Consider the following 23,129-nt stretch of genomic DNA (forward strand, 5'->3'; position numbering starts at 1 on the left):
GTGGTTTGGGGCTGTTTGTGGCGGTTTTGGAGGATTCTTGGGCTGGTGTTGGGCTGGGTTTGGGGTGTTTTGGGCTGGTTTTGGTATTTTGGGGTGTTTTGGGGTATTTTGGGGTGTTTTGGGGGTATTTTGGGGTGTTTGGGGTGTTTTGGGGTATTTTGGGCTGTTTTGGGGTGTTTTGGGGTGTTTTGGGGTATTTTGGGCTGTTTTGGGGTGTTTTGGGGTGTTTTGGGGTATTTTGGCTGTTTTGGGGTGTTTTGGGGTATTTTGGGGTATTTTGGGCTGTTTTGGGGCATTTTGGGGTATTTTGGGCTGTTTTGGGGTGTTTTGGGGTATTTTGGGGTATTTTGGGGTGTTTTGGGGTATTTTGGGCTGTTTTGGGGTATTTTGGGCTGTTTTGGGGTGTTTTGGGGTATTTTGGGCTGTTTTGGGGTATTTTGGGGTGTTTTGGGGGTATTTTTGGGGTGTTTTGGGGTGTTTGGGGTACCTGGGGGTGTGTGGGGGCCGTAGGGGATGCTCAGGGCTGTTTTTGGGGTGTTTTTGGTGTTTCTGGGCGGATTTCGGGCGGGTTTTTGGTGATTTTTGCGCTGTTTTTGGGCTGGTTTTGCTATTCTGGGCTATTTTGGGCTATTTTGGGGAGTTTTTGGGTGTTTTGGGGTACCTGGGGGGCGTGTGGGGGCCGTAGGGGATGCTCAGGGAGCAGCAGGCGCCGTCGTGGTAGGCGTCCAAGAGGCCCTGGCGGTCACTGGAGTCGTACACGGAGTAATACCTGGGGAAAACGGGGAAAAAACCGGGGAAAAATGGCAAATTTGGGCAAAAAGGGGAACAAAGGGGAATTCTGGGGAAAAAAACAGGGAAATGGGGGGAAAACCAGAGGATTGGGGGGGGGGGGATGGGAATTTGGGATAAAAATGGGGGGAAAATGGGAATTTCGGGGGATTTGGGGAAAAATGGGGATTGGGGGGGGAAATGGGAAATTTTGGGGGAAAAGGGGGAAAAATGGGGATTTTGGGGGAAAATGGGGATTTGGGGGAAAATGGGGATTTTGGGGGAAAATGGGGATTTGGCAGGGGGAAAGATGGGAATTTTGGGGAGAAAACAGAATAAAAATGGGAATTAGGGAGGAAAATGGGGGGAAATGGGAATTTTGGGGAGACAAGGGGAAAAATAGGAATGTGGGGAGAAAATATGGGATTTTGGGGAGGAAGGGGATTTAGGGGGTAAAAAAAGGGTTTGGGGTGAGGGAAATGGGAATTTGGGGGGGGAAATAAGGGATTTTTGGGGGAAAATGGGGTTTGGGAGGGTTTTTTTTGAGATATTTTGGGGTTTTTTGGGATGGGGGATTGGGGGATTTTTGGGAGGGGTTTTGAGGTGATTTTGGGTTTTTTTGGGATGGGGAATTGGGGGATTTTTGGGAGGGGTTTTGAGGTGATTTTGGGGTTTTTTTGGGGTTTTTTTGGGCACTCACTGCTGGAGGAACCGCAGCACCAAAGCCTTGAGGTCGTCGGAGCCGAAGTAGCTGCCCTGAAAACGGTGGGGGGGGGGGGAGGACACAGTGAGAGCCCCCCGAGGGTGGGGGGACCCCAAAAAAGGGGGAAAAGACCCCAAAAAAGGGGGAAAAGACCCCAAAAAAGGGAAAATGCCCCCACAGAAAGGGGGGTCCCACCTTGCAGGGGGGCAGCGTCGTGGGGGCCTCGACGTCGAAGGCGATGGGGGGGGGAGCTCGTGGCCGTCCTGGGGGGGCACGGGGGGCATTGGGGGAGGGGGCGGCCACGGGACCCCCCCAGAAAATGCCTGGGGGTGCTCCTGGACCCCCCCCAAGGGCAGAGAAACCCCAAAAATCCCCCCCGGAATGGGCCAGAAACAGCCGGGAACATCGGGGGGAAAGAGCCCCCAATCCTCCCAGGGACCACAGCCCCAAATCCCCCCAAAATCCCCCCAAATCCCCCCAAAATCCCCCCAAAATCTCCTCAGGACCCCCCAGACCCCCTTGAAATCTCCCCCAAATCCCCCAGGACCCCCCAAAACCCCCTCAGGATTCCCCCAAATCCCCTCCGAGACCCCCAGGACCCCCCAAAACCCCCCCCAAACCCTTCAGGACCCCCCCAAACCCTTCAGGACCCCCCCAAACCCTCCCAGGACCCCCCCCCACCACCGAAACCCTCCCAGGACCCCAAAAACTCCCCCAAATCCCCTCAGAGCCCCACAAAATCCCCCCCAAATCCCCTCAAAACGCCCTCGGGAGCCCCAAAATCCCCTCAGGACCCCCCTAAATTCCACCCAGGACCCCTCAAAATTCCACCCAGGCTCCCCCCAGGAGCCCCCAAAGCCCCTAAAACGCCCTCAGGACCCCCCCAGCATCCCCTAAAGCCCCCCAGGACTCCCCAGATGCCCCCCAAATTCCCACAAACCCCCCCAGGATCCCCAAACCCCCCCAAATCCCCCCCAAAAAGCCCTCAGGACCCCACCAAGACTCCCCAAATCCCCCCAAATCCCCCCCAGGATCCCCAAATCCCCCCCAAACCCCCCCAAATCCCCCCCCAAATCCCCCAAACCCCCCCAAATCCCCCCCAATCCCCTCCCCCTCCGGGGCTCACCAGGCGCAGCAGCTTCGGGAACCTCTCCCTGACGGAGCTGCCGGGGGGGGAGGGGCACGGTGGGTGGGGGAGGGGCTGAGCAGCCCCCCCGGCACCCCCAACCCCCCCCGGGATCCCCTCCCCCACCCCCACCCACCCCCCAAAAACGGTGACCCCGCCCCTCCCCCCACCCTCCCCTGAGGGGTTTTGGGGTTTGGGGGGGCCCTGGGGGGGGGGGGGGGGAGGGGCCTTACCTGGGGTACTCACCTGGATTGGGGGAGGGGGGACCCCAAAATCCCCCTCGGGGGGTCCTGGGGGGGGTCCTGGGGGGTTTGGGGGGTCCTGAGGGGGTTTGGGGGGTTTGGGGGCAGTTTGGGGGGTCCCTGGGAGGGTCCCTGGGGTACCTGGGGGGGTCCCAGGCTGTGCCCTGGGTGTCTCTGGGATTCTTGGGGTTCCTGGGGGGGTCCCAGATTGTCCTGGGGGTGTCCCTGGGGGTCTCAGGGGGTGTCTCAGGGGTTCTGGGGGTGTCTCTGAGGGTTCTGGGGGTACCTGGGGGTCTCAGGGGGTGTCCCCAGGTGTGTCCCCCCCCCAGGTGTCCCCCCCTCACCTGATGTGGCTGCTCTGGTCCCTGAAGGAGTCGCACAGGGGGGACCTGGGGGTGTCCCTGGGGGTCTCAGGGGGTGTCCCTGGGGGCTCTGGGGTTCTGGGGGTGTCTCTGAGGGTTCTGGGGGTCTCTGGGTGTCTCAGGGGGTGTCCCCAGGTGTGTCCCCCCCAGGTGTCCCCCCCAGGTGTCCCCCCCTCACCTGATGTAGCTGCTCTGGTCCCTGAAGGAGTCGCACAGGGGGTTCCCGTCCAGCCACAGCTCCTCCAGCTTCAGCCCCTTCACCTTGTCCAGCTCCCGCTCCGACTTCAGCTGCGCACACAGGGCACACAGCTGGCACACAGCTGGCACACAGCTGGCACAGCTGGCACACAGCTGGCACAGCTGGCACACAGGGCACACAGCTGGCACACAGCTGGCACAGCTGGGCACCCAGGGCACACAGCTGGCACACAGCTGGCACACAGCTGGCACAGCTGGCACACAGGGCACACAGCTGGCACAGCTGGCACAGCTGGGCACACAGGGCACACAGGGCACACAGTGGGCACACAGCTGGCACAGCTGGGCAGGCCGGGGGCACCTGGGGGCACCTGAGGGCATCTGGGGGCATCTGGGGGCATCTGGGGGCATCTGGGGGCACCTGGGCATGCCTGGCACAGCTGGGATACACCTGGGACACCTGGGGACACCTGAGCACATCTGGGACACACCTGGGGACACCTGGGACACACCTGGGATAGACCTGGGGACACCTGGGGACAGACCTGGGGGCACTGGGGGCACTCGCTGGGGCTCCTGGAGGGTCTCAGGCAGGGCTGGGGGGTCCCAGGGGGGAATTTGGGGTTTTAAGAGGGAATTTGGGGTCCCAGGGGGGGATTTTGGGGGGGGTTTTGGGGGGTCCCAGGGGGGGATTTTGGGGGTTTTTGGGGGTCTCTCCCCACCTCGTTCCTGGACAGGTCGAGCACTTTGAGCGCCGGGGCCTTGAGGGGCAGCTCGGCCAAATCATCCAAACGGAACAGGCGGTTACTGCCCAGGTTCAGGGACTGCAGCTGGGAAACGGGGCCAAAAACGGGGATTTTGGGGAAAAATGAGAGATTTGGAGGGAAAAATGGGGATTTGGGGGAAAAATGGGGAAAAAATGGGGAAAAATGGGGAAAAGATGGGGAAAAAATGGGGCAAATCACCCAAAGGGGACAGACGGTCACTGCCCAGGTTCAGGGACTGCAGCTGGGAAATGGGGCAAAAACCGGGGATTTTGGGGAAAAACGGGGGGAAAATGGGGAGAAGTGGAGGAAATGAGGAAAAAATGGGGATTTTTGGGGAAAAATGGGGATACGGGTGGGAAATGGGGGAGTTTGGGGGGAGAAATGCAGAGTTTGGGGGGAAAAACAGGGAGATCCAGGGGGAAAATGGGGATTTAGGGGGGAAATGTGGGGGGGGAAATGGGGATTTTGGGTGGAAATATGGGGGGAAAAATGGGGATTTAGGGGGGAAATGTGGGGGGAAAAATGGGGATTTAGGGTGGAAATATGGGGGGAAAATTGGGGATTTAGGGGGGGATATAGGGGGAAAAATGGGGATTTAGGGGGAAAATGGGGGGGAAAATGGGGATTTAGGGGGAAAATGGGGATTTAGGGGGAAAATGGGGGGGAAATGGGGATTTTGGGGGAAAATGGGGAAAGATGGGGATTTTGGGGGAAAGTGGGGATTGTGGAGGCAGCGGGCAGGGTGGGGCCGCACCTCGGGGATGTTGTCCTCAATGATCCTCAGCACCACCCCCATGGAGCTGCGCTGGTTCAGCACCACGTCGATGCTCTGGGCCACCAGGTCTGGGGGCACAGCGGGGTCAGGGGGGCCCAGAGCCCCCCCAGAGCCCCCAGAGCCCCCCAGAGCCCCCAGAGCCCCCCAGAGCCCCCCAAAACCCCCAAAACCCCCAGAGCCCCCCAGAGCCCCCCAGGATCCCCCAGAGGCCCCCCAGGACCCCCAGAGCCCCCCAGGATCCCCCAGAGGCCCCCCAGGACCCCCCAGAGCCCCCCAGGATCCCCCAGAGCCCCCAGAGCCCCCCCAGAGCCCCCCAGGATCCCCCAGAGCCCCCCAGGATCCCCCAGAGCCCCCCCAGAGCCCCCCAGAACCCCCCAGAGCCCCCCAGAGCCCCCCAGAGCTCACCGGGGTCCACGCGGAGGCTCTTGAGGTCCAGCGCCTTCTGGGAGCCATCGTAGCGTTTGCTCATGCACAGCTGGGAGGGAGGGAGGGAGGGGCTGGCACCGAAACTGAGCCAAAACTGAGCCAAAGTGACCCAAAACTGACCCAAACTGACCCAAACTGACCCAAAGTGACCCAAAACTGACACAAACTGACACAAAACTGACCCAAAGTGACCCAAAACTGACACAAACTGACCCAAAACTGACCCAAAGTGACCCAAAACTGCCCCAAACTGCCCCAAACTGACCCAGAACGATCCCAAACCTTCCTGAGAGCCTGGCACCAAAAACTGACCCAAACTGACCCAAAGTGACCCAAAACTGACCCAAACTGACCCAAAGTGACCCAAAACTGACCCAAACTGACCCAAAGCCACCCATGACCCTGAAAACCACCCTAAAAAAGCACCCCACAGATCGCCAGAACCACCCCCAAAACTGCCCCAAAACCATCCCAAAACCACCCCAAAACTGCCCCAAAACTGCCCCAGAACCACCCCCAAAACTGCCCCAAAACCACCCCAAAACTGCCCCAAAACCACCCCAAAACTGCCCCAAAACCATCCCAAAACTGCCCCAGACCTCCCCAAACCTCCCCAAAACTGCCCCAAAACCATCCCAAAACTGCCCCAAAACCTCCCCAAAACTGCCCCAAAACCACCCCAAAACTGCCCCAGACCTCCCCAAACCCCCCAGGGCTCCCCAGGGCTCCCCCGGGCACCTTGAGCTGCTCGATCTCCTCGGGTTTGAGTTCGTTCTGCAGCGACTGCGGCGGCGCCGAGGAGTTGATGACGATCACGACCTGGGCAGGGCAGGGGAGCCCTCATTGCCACAAAGCCCACCCCAAAATCCCACCCCAAAATCCCATAAACCCCACCCCAAAATCCCATAAACCCCACCCCAAAATCCCACCCCAAAATCCCATAAACCCCACCCCAAAATCCCACCCCAAAAACCCCATCCCATCCCACCCTCATTGCCACAAACCCCACCCCAAAATCCCATAAAGCCCACCCCAAAATACCCCATCCCAAAATACCCCATCCCAAAATACCCCATCCCAAAATACCCCACCCCATAAACCCTGTCCCAAAAACCCCACCCCACAAACCCCATCCCATCCCCATCCCACCCTCATTGCCACAAACCCCACCCCAAAATCCCATAAACCCCACCCCAAAATCCCATAAACCCCACCCCAAAATCCCATAAACCCCACCCCAAAATACCCCACCCCAAAATATCCCATCCCATCCATCCCCATCCCACCCTCATTGCCATAAACCCCACCCCATAAACCCCATAAACCCCACCCCAAAATACCCCACCCCAAAATACCCCACCCCAAAATATCCCATCCCATCCATCCCCATCCCACCCTCGTTGCCATAAACCCCACCCCATAAACCCCATAAACCGTGTCCCAAAAACCCCATCCCACAAATCCCATCCCATAAATCCCACCCTCATTGCCATCTGCCCCACCCCAAAAACCCTGTCCCAAAATACCCCACCCCACAAACCCCATCCCATCCCACAAACCCCGTCCCATCCCCTAAATCCCACCCCATCCATCCCACAAATCCCACCCCACAAACCCCACGAACCCCCACCCCATAAATCCCACCCCCAAACCCCATCCCCTAAAACCCCACCCCATCCCCTCGATCCCACAAACCCCGTCCCATCAATCCCATCCCATCCATCCCCTAAGTCCCACAAATCCCACCCCACAAACCCCACCCCAAAAACCCCATCCCATCAATCCCCAAATTCCATCCCATCCCATCAATCCCCAAATGCCATCCAATCCCATCCCATCCCATCCCACCCCATCCCATCCCATCGATCCCACAAACCCCGTCCCATAAATCCCATCCATCCCCTAAGTCCCACAAATCCCACCCCACAAACCGCACCCCAAAAATCCCACCCCAAAAACGCCATCCCATCAATCCCATCAATCCCCACCACACCCCACAAACGCCATCCAATCCCATCCCCTAAATCCCACCCCCTAAATCCCATCAATCCCAATCCCACCCCAGTCTCCTCATCCACGGCATGGATCCCATCCCCTGATCCCATAAATCCCACCCATCCCATGCACCCCAAACCCCCCAATCCCCACCCCAGACCCCAATCCCCACCTTGTAGTTGTCCCTGTCGGTGATTTTGCGCGACACCTGCTTGAGGGCGCTGGCCGTGGTCGCGTCCTCCACGTAGAACTGGGCCCGGTTGTGGTCATAGTGGAACTGCAGGGGGACAGGGCCCCAAATCACCCCAAAATCACCCCAAAATCTCCCCAAAATCACCCCAAAAATCACCCCAAAATCTCCCCAAAAATCACCCCAAAATCTCCCCAAAATCACCCAAAAATCACCCCAAAAATCACCCCAAAATCACCCCAAAATCTCCCCAAAAATCACCCCAAAATCTCCCCAAAAATCTCCCCAAAATCACCCCAAAATCTCCCCAAAAATCACCCCAAAATCACCCAAAAATCACCCCAAAAATCACCCGAAAGGGACCCCAAAATCACCCCACAAAATCACCCGAAAGGGGCCCCACAATCACCCTAAAATCACCACACAATCACCCCAAAATCACCCAACAATCACCCCAGAATCACCCCACAGTCACTCCAAAACCACCCCAAAATGACCCCAAAATCACCCCACAAAACCACCCAGCAATCACCCTAAAATCATCCCCACAGTCACCTCAAAATCACCCCAGAATCACCCCACAAAATCACCCCAAAATCACCCCAAAATCACCCCAGAATCACCCCAAAATCACCCCAAAATCACCCCACAGTCACCACAATCACTCCAAAGTCACCCCCGGATCTGGGGCTGAAATGGGGCCCCCTGGGAAGCCAAATCCCCCCCCCCCCCCAAAATCCCTCAAAATCACCCCAAAATCCTCCTGGGGTCCGGGGCTGGAACAGGGCCCTCCTGGGACCCCAAATGCCCCAAAATTCCCCCAAATTCCCCCAAGATCCCAAATTCCCCCAGGATCCCAAATCCTCCTGGGATCCAGGGCTGGAACGTGGCTCCCCTGGGATCCCAAACCCCCCAAATCCCCCCCAAATCCCCCAAATTCCCCCCACATCGCCCCGAGCAGCGACCTCGACGGGGGTGAAGGGGACGCTGCAGAGGTTCTGGATGGAGCTCAGCAGCCAGGACTTGTCGTATTTCTTCCCATAGGGGATCTGTGGGGTCACCCCGCGGGGCGGGGAAACGGGAAATGGGGAAAGAAATGAAAGGAGAGGAAAAAGGAACGGGAACGGCAAAGAGAGAAAAACGGGAGAGGGAAGGGAGGGAGGAGCGAGGGGAAAGGGAGAGCAGAGCTCAAACTCCCCAATCCTAATCCTGATCCCAACCCCAACCCAACCCAATCCCAATCCCAATACTGACCCCAATCCCAACCCCAATCCCAACCCCAATCCCAATCCCAATCCCAACCCCAACCCCAATCCCAACCCCAACCCCAATCCCAATCCAACCCCAACCCCAATCCCAACCCAACCCTGACCCCAATCCCAACCCCAACCCTGATCCCAACCCCAACCCAACCCTGACCCCAACCCCAATCCCAATCCTCAATCTCAACCCAATACTGACCCCAATCCCAACCCCAATCCCAACCCAATCCCAACCCCAGCTCTTCCTGATTTCTGTGCCCAATCCCAAATCCCAGTGCTCCAAACCCCAGTGCTCCCCACCCCAATCCCCCCCCATTCCTTTTCTCATTCCCATTCCCCATCCCAATCCCCCAATTCCATTCCCATTCCCCATCCCAATTCCCATTCCCCTGCTTCCCATCCCAATCTCCAATCCCATTCCCCATCCCAATTCCATTCCCATTCCCAATCCCAATCCCAATCCCATTCTCACCCTGATCCCATTCCCACCCCACTCCCAATCCCATCCTGATCCCAATCCCAATCCCAACCCCAATCCCAAACCCGTTCCCATCCAAATCCCACCCCAATTCCATTTCCACCCCAATCCCTGCTCCCACCCCATTATGGGAATCCCTGTCCCCATTCCCATCCCCGTTCCTGTCCCTGTTCCTGTCCCCATTCCCATTTCCCATTCCCGTTATTCCCCCGTTCCCGTGATTTTGAACCGGCTCCTCCTGCCCCCGTTCCCAATCCCATTTCCCATCCCCGTTTCCCGTTATCCATTCCCATTCCCGACCCCATTCCCAATCCCCGTTTCCCGTTCCCGTGATTTTGAACCAGCTCCTCCTGCCCCCGTTCCCAATCCCGTTTCCCAATCCCGTTTCCCATTCCCGTTTCCCAATCCCGTTTCCTGTTCCCGTTTCCCGTTTCCTGTTCCCGTTACCGTGATTTTGAACCAGCTCCTCCTGCCCCCGTCCCGGCCGGTGCCGCCGCCGCGCTCCCCGGGCTCCCGCTTCACCGTGATGTTGATGTTGGCCAGGCGGCCCGAGCGCGGCGCGTACGGAACGCTGGGAATGGCGGGAAAATAACGGGAATGAAGGGAAGGATGGGAATGATGGGAAAATAACAGGAATGGAGGGAATGACGGGAATGATGGGAATGGAGGGAATGATGGGAATGGTGGGAATGGAGAGAATGATGGGAAAATAACGGGAATGGAGGGAATGACGGGAATGATGGGAATGGTGGGAATGGAGAGAATGATGGGAAAATAACGGGAATGGAGGGAATGACGGGAATGATGGGAATGGTGGGAATGATGGGAATGATGGGGATACAATCAGTCAGCCAGGAATAACCCTGGGAATCGCCCCAGGATCAGCCGGGATCCATCAGCCGGGAATGACCGGGACGAGCTGGGAACTGCCCCGGTATCCCCGGTCACCCCTCTGGGCCCCCCCCGGTATCCCCGGTGTCCCCGGTATCCCCGGTGTCCCCCCGTGTCCCCGGCACTCACTACCGCCCGCGGGGGCCGTCGTGCGCCTCGGCCATGGCGACGTCGCCGTCGTCGTCGTCGTTGCGGGCGCGGCCGCGGGGGCGGCCCCGGGGCGTGACCTCGCTGTACATCTTGCCCCGGAACGGGCCCCGGCCCTTCCGCCGCCGGCCCCCCGGGAACGGCCGGGAGCCCACCCGGTCATCGTGCTCTGGGAACGGGGATAACGGGAATAATGGGAATAATGGGATAACGGGAATGGGAATAACGGGATAACGGGAATGGGAACGGGAATGGGAACCGACCCGGTCATCGTGCTCTGGGAACGGGGATAACGGGAATAATGGGAATAACGGGATAACGGGAATGGGAACGGGATAACGGGAATGGGAACGGCCGGGAGCCCACCCGGTCATCGTGCTCTGGGAATGGGGATAACGGGAATGGGAAAAACGGGAATGGGAACCGACCCGGTCATCGTGCTCTGGAGGGGGAGAACGGGAATGGGACACCAGGAAAGGGACAATGGAACGGGACACTGGGAACGGGAATGGGAACAGGAACGGGACACCGGGAACGGCCGGGAGCCCACCCGGTCATCGTGCTCTGGGAACGGGGGGTGACACCGGAAACGGGGAATGGGAACCGGGAATGGGGATGGGAACGGGAACGGGACAGGGAATGGCAGCGGGAAAGGGACCAGGAATGGGAATGGCACCGAGAACGGGAACGGTACCGGGGACAGGAACAGGGACAGCACCAGGAGCCGGGAATGGCACCGGGAACGAGACCAGGACAGAGAATGGAACCGGGGACGGGGATGGCACCGGGAAAGGGAATGGGGACAGCAGCGGGACCCGGGGATAGCACCGGGAACGAGAGCAGGACAGGGAACGGGAACAGGAACGGCAGCAGGACCGGGGATGGCACCGGGGATGACACCGGTACCGGCACCGCCTTCCCGGCCCCACCCCCGCCCCCCCGAGCCCTCCGGGACACCGGGAGCAGCCTCGGGACCGGGAATGGCACCGGGCTCTCCCCCGTTCCAAGCTCTCCATCCCGGACCCCTCACCGGGCACCGCCACTCCGGGAGCACCGGGAGCGGCCCGGTCCCGCTCCACAGCCTCACACCGGGCACGGCTACCGGCATGGGGACATCGGTACCGGCCAAGGGTTCCCTCCCGCCGTGGGGTCCCTCTGGCAGCGATGCCGGTGCCGTTCCCGTTCCCCTCCCCGCTGCTCCCTCCGCTCTCCCGGTTCCCCCGGTACCGTCACCGAGTCCGGAGCACTCTCCCCTCCCGGTGCCGCTCCCGGTGCCGTTCCCCGTTCCGGTGTCCCCCCTCCCCTCCTGGTACCGTTCCGCGTTCCCCGTTCCCGTGCCCCCCGCCCCTCCCGGTACCGCCCCCCCCATCCCGGGCCTACCGCCACCCCCGGGCCTGCCCCGCCGCGCTCCCTCCCGGTCCCCTCCGCCACCCGGGGCTGCCCTGGGGCCCCTCCCCGCGTTGCCCCCGGTGCCCCCCGGTGCCCTGGGAGCCCCCGGTGCCCCCGCCCCGCTCACCGCTGTACCCGCCCCCCTTCCCCTCCTCCGCCATCGCCGCCGCCGCCGCGGCCTCCCCGCCGCGCGTCCCGCTGACGTCACTTCCGCCCCGCCGCCTCGCGCGCGCACGCGCAGTGGCCACAACTGCCCCCCCCCCCCCGCCCCCCCCATTTCCTGCTCCGGAGCTCGCGGGTTCGAATCCCGGCCCGGGAGGAAAAAAACAAAAAAAAAAAACCAAAAAAACCCACAAAAATCGGGGTTTGGGGGGACCCCGGGTTTATTGGGGGGCTCGGGAGGGGAGGGCTGCACCGCCCCCCAAAGGCTCCCCCGGGAGCCCCCAGACCCATCCCCGGCGGTCCCAAGGCTTTACCTGGGGGGGGCTTCTGTTCCCACGGGGGTCCTGCAGCCCCCCCGGGGGCAGAAATGGGGACCCCGGCCCCTTTTGGGGGGTCCCCAGGCCCATGCTGGGGGGCTGCAGCCCCCCCAGTAAATTAATGGGGTCAGAAATGGGCTCCCCAGTCCCCTTTTAGGGGTCCCTGCCCCTTTTGGGGGTCTGCAGCCCCCCCAGAGGGACCCCAAACCCTTTATTGGGGTCCCAAGGCTTTATCTGGGGGTCCCACAGCCCCACCCCCCACCATCTTTGGGGGTCCCCAGCCCCTTTTGGGGGGTCCTGCACCCCCCCAAGGGTCACAGAGTTCACAGACCCCTCCCCCCCCCCAGCCCCGGGGGTCTCACAGCTGCAATTGGGGTCTCCACCCCCCTTGGGGGGGCCCTGAACCCCCCAGAGGATCCCCCAGCCCCTTTTGGGGATCCTGGGGGTCCCCAGCCCCTTTTTGGGGGTCCCCAGCCCCTTTCTGGGGTCCCCTGCTCCATGGGGAGGGGTCCCAGAGCGTTCCCAAAATTCCCAACCCCCACCAAGGGTCCTGGAGACCCCCAGGAGGGGAAAACGGGGGGTCCCCAGGAGGGTTTCGGGGCGAATTTGGGGGATTTTGGGTCATTTTAAGGAGATTTTGTGGGGTTTTAGGGGGATTTTGGAGAATTTGGGGGGATTTTAGGGGATTTTGGGACATTTTGGGGTGCCCTGATGAGAATTTAGGGCATTTTGGTGAGTCCTGGGGGATTCTGGGGTGATTTTAAGTGGTTTTGGGGGCATTTTGGGGGGATTAGGGGGGGATTTTGGGGTGTCCTGGGGGGTTTTGTGCGATTTTAGGGGGATTTTGACGGATTTTGAGGCATTCTGAGCTGTCCTGGGGGAACTTGGGGCATTTTGTGGGATTTTGGGGCATTTTGGGGTGTCCTGGGGGGGATTTGGGGGGCATTTGGGGGGGATTAGGGGGGGATTTTGGGGTGTCCTGGGGGTTTAAAGGGGATTTTGGGGCATTTTGGGCTGTCCTGGGGGTTTAAAGGGGATTTTGGGGCATTTTGGGGTGTCCTGGGGGTTTAAAGGGGATTTTGGGGCATTTTGGGCTGTCCTGGGGGGATTTTGGGGGCATTTTGTGGGATTTTGGGGCATTCTGGGGTCCCCAGCCCCGTGTCCGTGTCCGAGCCCCGCGGGGCCGAGTCCGAGCGGGATTTTGGGGTGAGGAGGAGCAGATTCAGGCCAGGAAGACGACGAAGACGATGAAGAAGACGATGAGGATGAGGAAGATCTTGACCAGGAGCCAGCGGTTGGACGAGACCGACTGGAAATATTTGAGGATTTCGCTGTGAGCGGCCTCCACGTTCAGCTGAGCGTCCTCCACGCTGGAGTCGATCCTGGGGCAAAAAAGGGTCAGGAAAGGGGGAAAAAATGGGGAAATTTAGGGGAAATTTGGGGAAAATTTGGGGGAAAGTGACAGGAAAATTGGGGGGGGGGGAGTTGGGGGAAAATTGAGGGAAAAAATGGGAAAAAAAGGGGGAAAAAGAGAAAAAAAAATGAGGAAAAAATGAGGAAAAAATGAGGAAAAAATGAGGAAAAAATGAGGAAGAAATGAGGAAAAAAGAGAAAAAAGAGAAAAAAAAAAGAAAAAAATGAGAAAAAAAGAAAAAAAAGAGAAAAAAAATAGGAAAAAATTAGGAAAAAAGAGAAAAAAAGAGAAAAAAATGAGGAAAAAATGAGGAAAAAAAATTAGGAAAAAATGAGGAAAAATGAGGAAAAAAGAGAAAAAATGAGAAAAAAGAGAAAAAAAAAGAAAAAAAGAAAAAAAAAGAGAAAAAAATTAGGAAAAAAATGAGGAAAAAAAGAGAAGAAATGAGAAAAAGAATGGGGAAAAATGAGGAGGAAAATCAGTGGAAAGGGGAGGAAAGGGGAGAAAATTGGGGGGAAATGGGGGAAAGTTGGGTGAGACATGAGAGAAAAAAGGGAAACAAATGGGAGAGAAATGGGGAAGAAATTGGGGGGAAATTGAGGGAAAAATTGGGGAAAATTGGGGGGAAAATGGAGGAAAAATGGGGGAAATTTGGGGGAAAAATGACAGGACAATTGGGAGAAAATTGGGGGGAAATTATTGGGAAAGGGGGGAAACCTTAGGGGATAAAAGGGGAAAAAAATGAAAATTCAAGGGGAAAATTGGGGAGAAAATTTGGGGGTCAGAGAGAGGAATTTGGGGGATCAAAGAGGGAAAATTTGGGGGCCAGAAAGGGGAATTTGGGGGGGGCAGAGAGGGAAAATTTGGAGGATCAAGGAGGGAAATTTGGGGGATTAGAGAGGGAAAATTTGGGGGGTCAAGGAGGGAAATTTGGGGGATCAAAGAGGGAAAATTTGGGGGATCAAAGAGGGAAAATTTGGGGGATTAGAGAGGGGAGACTTGGAGGAGTTGGGGATGGGAATTTGGGGGAAAGAAAGGGGGAATTTGGGGTCCCAGAGAGGGAAAATTTGGGGGATCAGGGAGGGGGAATTTGGGGTCCCAGAGAAGGAAAATTTGGGGGATTAAGGAGGGAAAATTTGGGGGATCAAGGAGGGGAAATTTGGGGTCCCAGAGAGGGAAAATTTGGAGGTCAAGGAGGGAAATTTGGGGGATCAAAGAGGGAAAATTTGGGGGATTAGAGAGGGGAGACTTGGAGGAGTTGGGGATGGGAATTTGGGGGATCAGGGAGGGGAAATTTGGGGGATAAGGAGGGAAATTTGGGGTCCCAGAGAGGGAAAATTTGGGGGATCAAGGAGGGAAAATTTGGGGTCCCAGAGAAGGAAAATTTGGGGGATTAAGGAGGGGGAATTTGGGGTCCCAGAGAAGGAAAATTTGGGGGATTAAGGAGGGAAAATTTGGGGGATCAAGGAGGGGAAATTTGGGGTCCCAGAGAGGGAAAATTTGGGGGGTCAAGGAGGGGAAATTTGGAGGTCAAGGAGGGAAATTTGGGGTCCCAGAGAGGGAAAATTTGGAGGATCAGGGAGGGGGAATTTGGGGGCTCAGAGAGGGAAAATTTGGAGGATCAGGGAGGGGGAATTTGGGGTCCCAGAGAGGGAAAATTTGGAGGATCAGGGAGGGGGAATTTGGGGTCCCAGAGAGGGAAAATTTGGGGGGTCAAGGAGGGGAAATTTGGAGGTCAAGGAGGGAAATTTGGGGTCCCAGAGAGGGAAAATTTGGAGGTCAAGGAGGGAAATTTGGGGGCTCAGAGAGGGAAAATTTGGAGGATCAGGGAGGGGGAATTTGGGGTCCCAGAGAGGGAAAATTTGGAGGATCAGGGAGGGGGAATTTGGGGTCCCAGAGAGGGGCGGTTTGGTGCTTTTTGGCACCTCTGGATGGTCTCCTCCTGCTCCTTGACCATGTGTGCCAGCTGCTGGAAGATGGAGCCCAGCTCCACGATGGTGGACTCGATGTTCTGCATGGTGTCCGCGCGGCTCTGGATGTACGAGTCCTGCCGAGGGCCAGGCTGCTGGGGCTGCCCCACAGCCGCCCCTTTGTGGGGTGATTCTGGGGGGTCTGGGGGGTCCCAACCTGCTCATCCAGGAGCTGCAGCTGCTGGCTGGCCCTGGGGTCCATCTCGATGGCCACGGCGCCCGAGGGACGCGGCTCGGCCTGGAGCACGGCCGGGCTGCCTGCGAGGGAGGGAGAATGGGCTCGGGATGGGAAAATGCACAAGTGGCACCTCAGGATGGGAAAATGCACAATTCCTGCATCAGGATGGGAAAATGCACAATTCCTGCCTCAATCCTGGGAAAATGCACAATTCCTGCATCAGGATGGGAAAATGCACAATTCCTGCATCAGGATGGGAAAATGCACAATTCCTGCCTCAATCCTGGGAAAATGCACACCTGGCACCTCAATACTGGGAAAACGCACAACTGGAACCTCAGAACTGGGAAAACGCACAACTGGCACCTCAGGATGGGAAAATGCACAATTCCCACCTCAATTCCCACCTCAATACTGGGAAAATGCACAATTCCCACCTCAATTCCCACCTCAGGATGGGAAAATGCACAATTCCTGCCTCAGGACTGGGAAAATGCACAACTGGCACCTCAGGATGAGAAAATGCACAATTCCCACCTCAATTCCCACCTCAATACTGGGAAAATGCACAATTCCCACCTCAATTCCCACCTCAGGATGGGAAAATGCACAAGTGGCACCTCAATTCCTGCCTCAGGACTGGGAAAATGCACAACTGGCACCTCAATACTGGGAAAATTCACAATTCCCACCTCAGGATGGGAAAATGCACAATTCCTGCATCAGGATGGGAAAACGCACAACTGGCACCTCAATTCCCAGCTCAATTCCTGCCAAAACTCACAATTCCTGCCTCAATCCTGGCAAAATTCACCATTCCCGCCTCAATTCCCACCTCAAGCCTGGCAAAATGCACAATTCCCACCTCAGTACTGGGAAAATGCACCATCCCTGCCTCAGTCCTGGAAAAATTCACAATTCTCACCTCAATTCCCACCTTAATCCTGCCAAAATTCACAACTGGCCCCTCAATCCTGCCAAGATTCACAATTCCCACCTGAATTCCCTCAAAATTCCCAATTCCCCCCTAAATTCCCCCTTCCAAATTCCAAGTTCCCACCTCAATTCCCCCCCAAAATTCTCAGTTCCCACCTGAATTCCCCCCAGCGTTCCAACCGAATCCTCCCAAAAATTCCCATTTCCCCGCCTGAACTACCTCAAAGTTCCCCCCAAAAAACTCCCCCAAAATTCCCCTTTTTCCGCCCCGAATTCCCTTTTTTCCCCTGGAATTTCCCAGAATTCCCCCAAAATTCCCTTTTCCCACCCGAAATTCCCAAGCCCCGGCTCTCACTGAGGTTGTTGGCAGCCAGGGCCGAGACGGGGGCGCGGGAGAAATGCTCGCGACGGCTGCGCTGCTGCTTCAGGTTCTGGGGAGAAAATGGGGAAAATGAGGGGAAAAGGGGATAAAAACAGGGGGGAAATGGGGGGAAAAGGGGGGAAAAGGGAATAAAAATAGGGGGGAAATAGGGGGGAAAAGGGGAATAAAAACAGGGGGAAAATGGGGGGAAAAGGGAAATAAAAACAGGGGGAAAATGGGGGGGAAAAGGGGATAAAAACAGGGGGAAATGGGGGGAAAAGGGGAATAAAAACAGGGGGAAAATGGGGGGGAAAGGGGAATAAAAACAGGGGGAAAAGGGGGGGAAGGGAATAAAAATAGGGGGGAAATAGGGGGGAAAGAGGAATAAAAACAGGGGGAAAATGGGGGGGAAAGGAAATAAAAATAGGGGGAAAATAGGGGGAAAAGGGGAATAAAAATAGGGGGGAAATAGGGGGAAAAAGGGGGAGGAAAAGGGGAATAAAAATAGGGGGGAAATGGGGGGAAAAAGGGGATAAAAATAGAGGGGAAATGGGGGAAATAGGGGGGAAAGGGAAATAAAAATAGGGGGAAATGGGGGAAAAAGGGAAATAAAAACGGGGAAAATGGGGGAAAATGAGGGGAAAAGGAAATAAAAATGGGGGGAAATTGGGGGAAAAAGGGGGGAAAAAGGGAAATAAAAACAGGGGAAAATGGGGGGGAAAAGGGGAAAAAGGTAAGGGAAAAATGGGGGAAAATGGGGAGGAATAGGGGAAATAAAAATAGGGGGAAAATGGGGGAAAACAAGGGGAAAAAGGGAAATAAAAATAAGGGGAAAATAGGGGGGAAAGTGAAATAAAAATAGGGGAAAATGGGGGGAAAATGGGGGGGGAAGGGGAAAAAGGGAAAAATGGGGACAAATGGGGAGGAATAGGGGAAAAAATGGGAGGGAGAAAGAGGAAAATAAATGGGAAAATGTGGGGAGAGGAGGGAAAAATGGGGGGAGAAATGGGGAGGAAAATGGGGGAAAGGGGGAAAATGTGGAATAAGACGAAAAACAGAATTGGAGAAAGAGAAGAAAAAGAAGAGAAAAAAGCAGCAAAAAGTACAGAAAAAGGGGGAAAAGGGGGAAATTTGGAAAACAAGAAAAGAAAGGGGAAAGAAAAAAGAAAAAAGAGGAAAAAAAAAGAATAGAGGGGAAGAAAAAAGAAGGAAATGAAAAGAAAAAGAAGCAGAAAGAGAAATGAAGGGAGAAGAAAGATGAAGAAAGGGGGAAGAAATAAAAGAGAACAATTGTGACAAAAAGAACGAGAAAGAAAATGAGAAAAAAAGGCAAAAAAGAAAAGGTAAAAATGGGAGAAAAACACGTGGGAGAATGAGAAGAAAAAGAGGAAAATGAGGAAAAAAGAGAAGGGAAAAAAGAAGAAAAATGAAATTTTCTCTCACCTCTGTCCGCACCTCCAGCACGGATTTGAAGTCGTTGGACATCGAGGCCAGTTTGGACTGGGGGGCACAGGGGGGTCAGGCTGGGGGTCCCCAAATCCCCCCAGAGCCCCCCAAAGGGCCCCAAATCCCCCCAGAGCCCCCCAAAGGGCCCCAAATCCCCCCAGAGCCCCCCCAAAGGGCCCCAAATCCCCCCTGAGCCCCCCAAAGGGCCCCAAATCCCCCCTGAGCCCCCCAAAGGGCCCCACCCCAATTCCTGGGGCTCCCACGCCCCAATTTTCAAACCCATCCCCCCAATTCCTGGGGACCCCAACCCAAATTCCTGGAGACTGAAACCCCTCACACCTGGGGACCCCAGCCCCAATTCCCAGGGACCCCCACCTCAATTCCTGAAGACCCAAACCCCAATTCCTGGGGACCCCCACCCCAATTTAAGGGGATCCGAACCCCCTACACCTGGGACCCCCAGCCCCACCTGCAGCGCCACCAAAACGCTGCTGGAGTGGGGGGCTCAGGGGGGCTCAGAGGGGGTTCAGGGGGGGTTTCAGGGGGTTCAGGGGTCCCCCAGCCCACCTGCAGCGCCACCACCACGCTGTTGGAGTGGCTCTGCAGGTGCCTCCCGGGCGGGCCGCCCCGCGCCCGCAGCAGCTCCTGCAGGTGCGCGATTTGCTTGTTCAGGCCGCCGATGTCCTGGGGAGGGGGCACGGGGGGGTCAGGGCGGCCCGGCACGGCCCCGGCACCCCCGGGGGGGGCAGGGAGAGCCCCCCGGAGCCCCCCGGAGCCCCCCGGACCTGTTTGATGATGTAGGTGAGCTCCTCGATCTCCACGGATTTGTCGTCGAACAGGGACTTGCGCTTGGCCACTGCGGGCGGGGTCAGGGCGAGAACGGGGACCCCAAAACCAGCCAAAACCACCCCAAAAACACCCCAAAAATACCCCAAAAACACCCAAAAAATACCCCAAAAACACCCCAAAAAATACCCCAAAACCACCCCAAATAACACCCAAAAAACACCCCAAAAAACACCCCAAAACACCCCAAAAACACCCCAAATAACATCAAAAAAAAATACCCCAAAAACACCCAAAAAATACCCCAAAACCACCCCAAAAACCACCCCAAAAAATACCCCAAAAACACCCCAAATAACACCCAAAAAACCCCAAAAAATACCCCAAAACCACCCCAAATAACATCCAAAAAAAAATACCCCAAAAACACCCAAAAAACACTCCAAAAAATACCCCAAAAACACCCCAAATAACAGCCAAAAAAATACCCCAAAAACACTCCAAAAATACCCCAAAAAATACCCCAAATAACACCCCAAAAAATACCCCCAAAACACCCCAAAAATACCCCAAAAAATACCCCAAATAACACCCCAAAAAATACCCCCAAAACACCCCAAAAATATCCCAAACACACCCCAAAAACACCCAAGAAAATACCCCAAAACACACTCCAAAAACACCCCAAAACACCCCAAAAAATACCCCAAAACCACCCCAAAAAACATCCCAAAAACTACCCCAAAAACACCCAAAACCAAACAGAGACTCCCAAAAATCACCCAAAAACACACCTGGGGACCCCAGAAACACACAGGGACGCCAAAAACACCCAGAGACCCCAAAAACCACCCCAAAAACACCCCAAAATCAAACAGGAACGCCAAAACCACCCAGAAACCCCAAAACCGCCCCAAAAAACCACCCAGAGACCACCCAAAGAGCACCAAAACCACCCCAAAAACGCCCACAGAGCCCAAAACCCCCCCAGATCCCCCCAGGACCCCCCAGGACCCCCCAAATCCCCCCAAATCCCCCGGCCCCACTCACGCAGCGTCAGCTTCTCCAGTTTGGCGAAGGTGTTGCTGAGATCCTTCCCAATGCGCCTGGGGAGGGGGCACGGACGGGGCTGGGGACCCCTGGAGACCCCTCCCCACGGCTGGGGACCCCCCAAACCTCCCGGGGACCCCCCCAGACCTGGGGACCCCAGCCCCAATTCCTGGGGATCCAAACCACCAAAACCTGAGGATCCAAACGCCCCAAACCGGGGGACCCCAGCCCCAATTCCTGGGGATCCAAACCTGGAGACCCCAGCCCCAATTCCTGGGGATCCAAACCCCCCAAACCTGGAGACCCCAGCCCCAATTCCTGGGGATCCAAACCCCCCCAAACCGGGGGACCCCAGCCCCAAATCCTGGGGATCCAAACCCCCCCGATTTTCCTCCCCCTGAGGACCACAACCCCCAATTCCTGGGGATCCAAACCGGGGGACCCCAGCCCCAATTCCTGGGGATCCAAACCGGGGGACCCCAGCCCCAATTCCTGGGGATCCAAACCCCCCCAAACCTGGAGACCCCAGCCTCAATTCCTGGGGATCCAAACCCCCCAAACCTGGAGACCCCAGCCCCAATTCCTGAACCCCCCCTGGACCTCCCAAGCCCCCTCCTCACTTTGCCATCAGGCTGAACTCACCCCCTGAGCCCCCCAGGACCCCCCAAGCCCCCCCAGGACCCCCCAAGCCCCCTCCTCACTTTGCCATCAGGCTGAACTCACCCCCTGACCCCCCCAGGACCCCCCAATCCCCCCCAAGCCCCCTCCTCACTTTGCCATCAGGCTGAACTCGCTGCGCTGCCGCCCCGGCCCGGGGGCTGCTCTGCCCACCTGGAGCCCCCCGACCTGGGGAGGGGAAATGGGGGGGTCAGGGGGGGTCAGGGGGGGTCAGGGGGGGTCAGGGGGACCCCCAGGGTGGGGAGGGGACACAGCGGGGGCCGGGGGGGGCAATGGGGGAGCCCTGAATGAGGCAAAGGGGGTGGGGGGGAGGGGGATTTGGGGACCCCCCCAGTGAGGCAAAGGGGGAGATTTGGGGACCCCTGGGATGAGGGGGGGAGGATAAATGGGGGAGACCCCTGGGGGGAGGAGCTGGGGGGATTTGGGGACCCCCGAGTCAGGCACAGCGGGTTGGGGGGATTTGGGGACCCCCAGTGAGGGGGGAGGGGGATTTGGGGACCCCTCGGTACGACCAGGAAGGGAAAACGGGGGAGACCCCGGGATGGGGGACGGGGGGATCTGGGGTCCCGTTGGGGTCCCGGGGTGTCCCGGTCCCACCTGCCGTCCCTGCAGCGATTTGCAGGCGAACAGGAACTCCTGGGTCCTGTCGCGACACGACATGACGTCAGCGGCCGGGGGGGGCTCCGGTGGCGGGGGCAGGGCCGGGGCTCGGGGGGGCCCCGGGGGGGAGGCCTGGGCCGGTTCCCGCTGCCTAGGCCCGAGCCGGCGGCGCGCCTGCATCGGGGCTCATCGGGGCCTGCGCACCGGGAGGCACCGGGAGAGACCGGGGGTTACCGGGGGGGCACCGGGAGGGCTCCGGGCCCGCCCCGCGCACCGGGACCCCCCCACCCCGGGGTCTCCGGAGGTCTCGGAGGGTCCCGGGCCCGCCCCGCCCCCCTCGCCCCTCACCGCGGGCTCCGGAGCCGCCACCGGGAGCACCGGCCGCGCTGACGTCACCGCCACGTCCCTTCCGCCGGAAGTGGGGCCCGAACCGGAACTGAACCTCCAAAACTTCCGGGAGGGAACTTTCGATGCGAGGCCGCGCCCCAATGAGGGCGGTGCTTGGGGAAAACACGCCCATAGCAACAGGACCCGCCCATGGCAACGCTTGGAGCGACTGGGGAATGGCGGGAAAGGAGCAGTCCCGCCCCCAAAAGCGGAGCGGGAATTGAGGGTCCGAGCCCCGGTACCGACCCCGCACCGGGAACCCCGGAATGGCGAGGCCACGCCCCCGACAGTGAACCCCGCCCTTGACAACAAACCCCGCCCACCGCATTGGCCCCGCCCCTCACAAACCCGCCCACATCACTGCCCCCGCCCATCACATTAAGCCCCGCCTCCCGGATTATTTGCCGATTGCTCCGCCCCTGGCAACAAGCCCCGCCCTTAGCAACCCCCGCCCGCCGCCCCCCCCCGAAACGGCGCCGCTGCCCGTGACGCCATCAGTGACGCCACAGCCCGGTTCCGGTGCGGCGGGACGGACTCGGAGCGGCTCAGGCGGAATCTGCGGCCTTTATTGAGGCGGGGGAGGGGTCGGGGGGGGGTCCCATGGCGGGGGCGGCGCCTCCCGGTGGTCCCGGCGCTGGTCCCGGTTCTGGTCCCGGTGCTCGGAGGTTGGGGGGGTCCCGGTGGGGGTGGTCCCGGTGCGGCGGGCCCGGTTCACTCCTCCTCCCGTTTCTTGTATTCCTGGATGTGGCCGAGCACCCAGGCGGCGGGGACGAAGATCGAGGCGAACACGGCGGCCAAGCCCAGCACGGTGTCCTGAGGGCGCAGCGCCGTTAGAACCGGAGCCGCCCCCCCCGCCAAGGTCACCCCGCGCCCGCCGCCCCCGCCGCTGCCCCCGAGCTCACCCGGGTGCTCACGGGGCTCTGCGCGGGCCCCGAGCGGATCCAGCGCGGGGCCGGGCCCGGCCGGACCGCGGAGCGCAGGAGGGAGCGGGCGCTGAGGGCGGCGAGCGGCATCATGGCGGCTCTGGCGCTGCTCTGTGACGTCACTTCCGGCGCGCGGAGTTTGCGTTTTAGGACCGCCCTGCCCGTTTAACCACGCCCCCTCATTAATGAAACTCAGTCATGA

At 58.3% G+C, this 23,129-nt stretch overlaps 2 protein-coding genes and 1 long non-coding RNA gene across 3 annotated transcripts; all 3 read right to left on the minus strand.

Moving 5' to 3' along the window:
* Positions 1-612: 612 nt before the first annotated feature.
* NXF1 (nuclear RNA export factor 1) lies at positions 613-11,926 on the minus strand. Its single transcript, XM_066570688.1, is given in 15 exon segments — positions 613-769; positions 1,469-1,524; positions 1,667-1,722; positions 1,725-1,734; positions 2,598-2,634; positions 3,380-3,489; positions 4,122-4,229; positions 4,921-5,009; positions 5,347-5,416; positions 6,106-6,186; positions 7,535-7,639; positions 8,518-8,601; positions 9,740-9,863; positions 10,313-10,499; positions 11,847-11,926. Coding segments are annotated over 15 exon segments (1,293 nt in total). The 5' UTR covers positions 11,881-11,926; the 3' UTR covers positions 613-627.
* Positions 11,927-12,067: 141 nt separating this feature from the next.
* Positions 12,068-22,093, minus strand: STX5 (syntaxin 5). Its single transcript, XM_066570709.1, has 11 exons — positions 21,966-22,093; positions 21,615-21,813; positions 21,112-21,185; positions 20,340-20,395; positions 19,289-19,359; positions 19,071-19,187; positions 18,501-18,557; positions 17,052-17,127; positions 15,740-15,840; positions 15,538-15,659; positions 12,068-13,580 (listed from the first exon to the last, which is right to left on the minus strand). The coding sequence occupies exons 2-11, from the start codon at positions 21,795-21,797 to the stop codon at positions 13,421-13,423; spliced, it is 1,017 nt and encodes a 338-aa protein (XP_066426806.1). The 5' UTR covers positions 21,798-21,813; positions 21,966-22,093; the 3' UTR covers positions 12,068-13,420.
* Positions 22,094-22,549: 456 nt separating this feature from the next.
* On the minus strand, positions 22,550-23,119 carry LOC136570276 (uncharacterized). The gene is made up of 2 exons (XR_010785516.1): positions 22,907-23,119; positions 22,550-22,817 (listed from the first exon to the last, which is right to left on the minus strand). It is a non-coding gene; the product is annotated as an uncharacterized lncRNA (long non-coding RNA).
* Positions 23,120-23,129: the final 10 nt, after the last annotated feature.

The sequence above is a fragment of the Molothrus aeneus genome, unplaced genomic scaffold (assembly GCF_037042795.1).
Source record: "Molothrus aeneus isolate 106 unplaced genomic scaffold, BPBGC_Maene_1.0 scaffold_30, whole genome shotgun sequence".
NCBI classification, from domain to species: Eukaryota; Metazoa; Chordata; class Aves; order Passeriformes; family Icteridae; genus Molothrus; species Molothrus aeneus.

What these genes read in the sequence shown, in the direction of transcription:
- STX5 (XM_066570709.1), bottom strand. Translation starts at nt 21,797, where the DNA reads ATGCAGGCGCGCCGCCGGCTCGGGCCTAGGCAGCGGGAACCGGCCCAG. An exon ending in TCACCTACATCATCAAACAG is followed by an intron (nt 19,188 to 19,288) that starts GTCCGGGGGGCT and finishes CCCCCTCCCCAG; the next exon opens with GACATCGGCGGCCTGAACAA. An exon ending in TGCAGCTCCTGGATGAGCAG is followed by an intron (nt 15,660 to 15,739) that starts GTTGGGACCCCC and finishes GGCCCTCGGCAG; the next exon opens with GACTCGTACATCCAGAGCCG.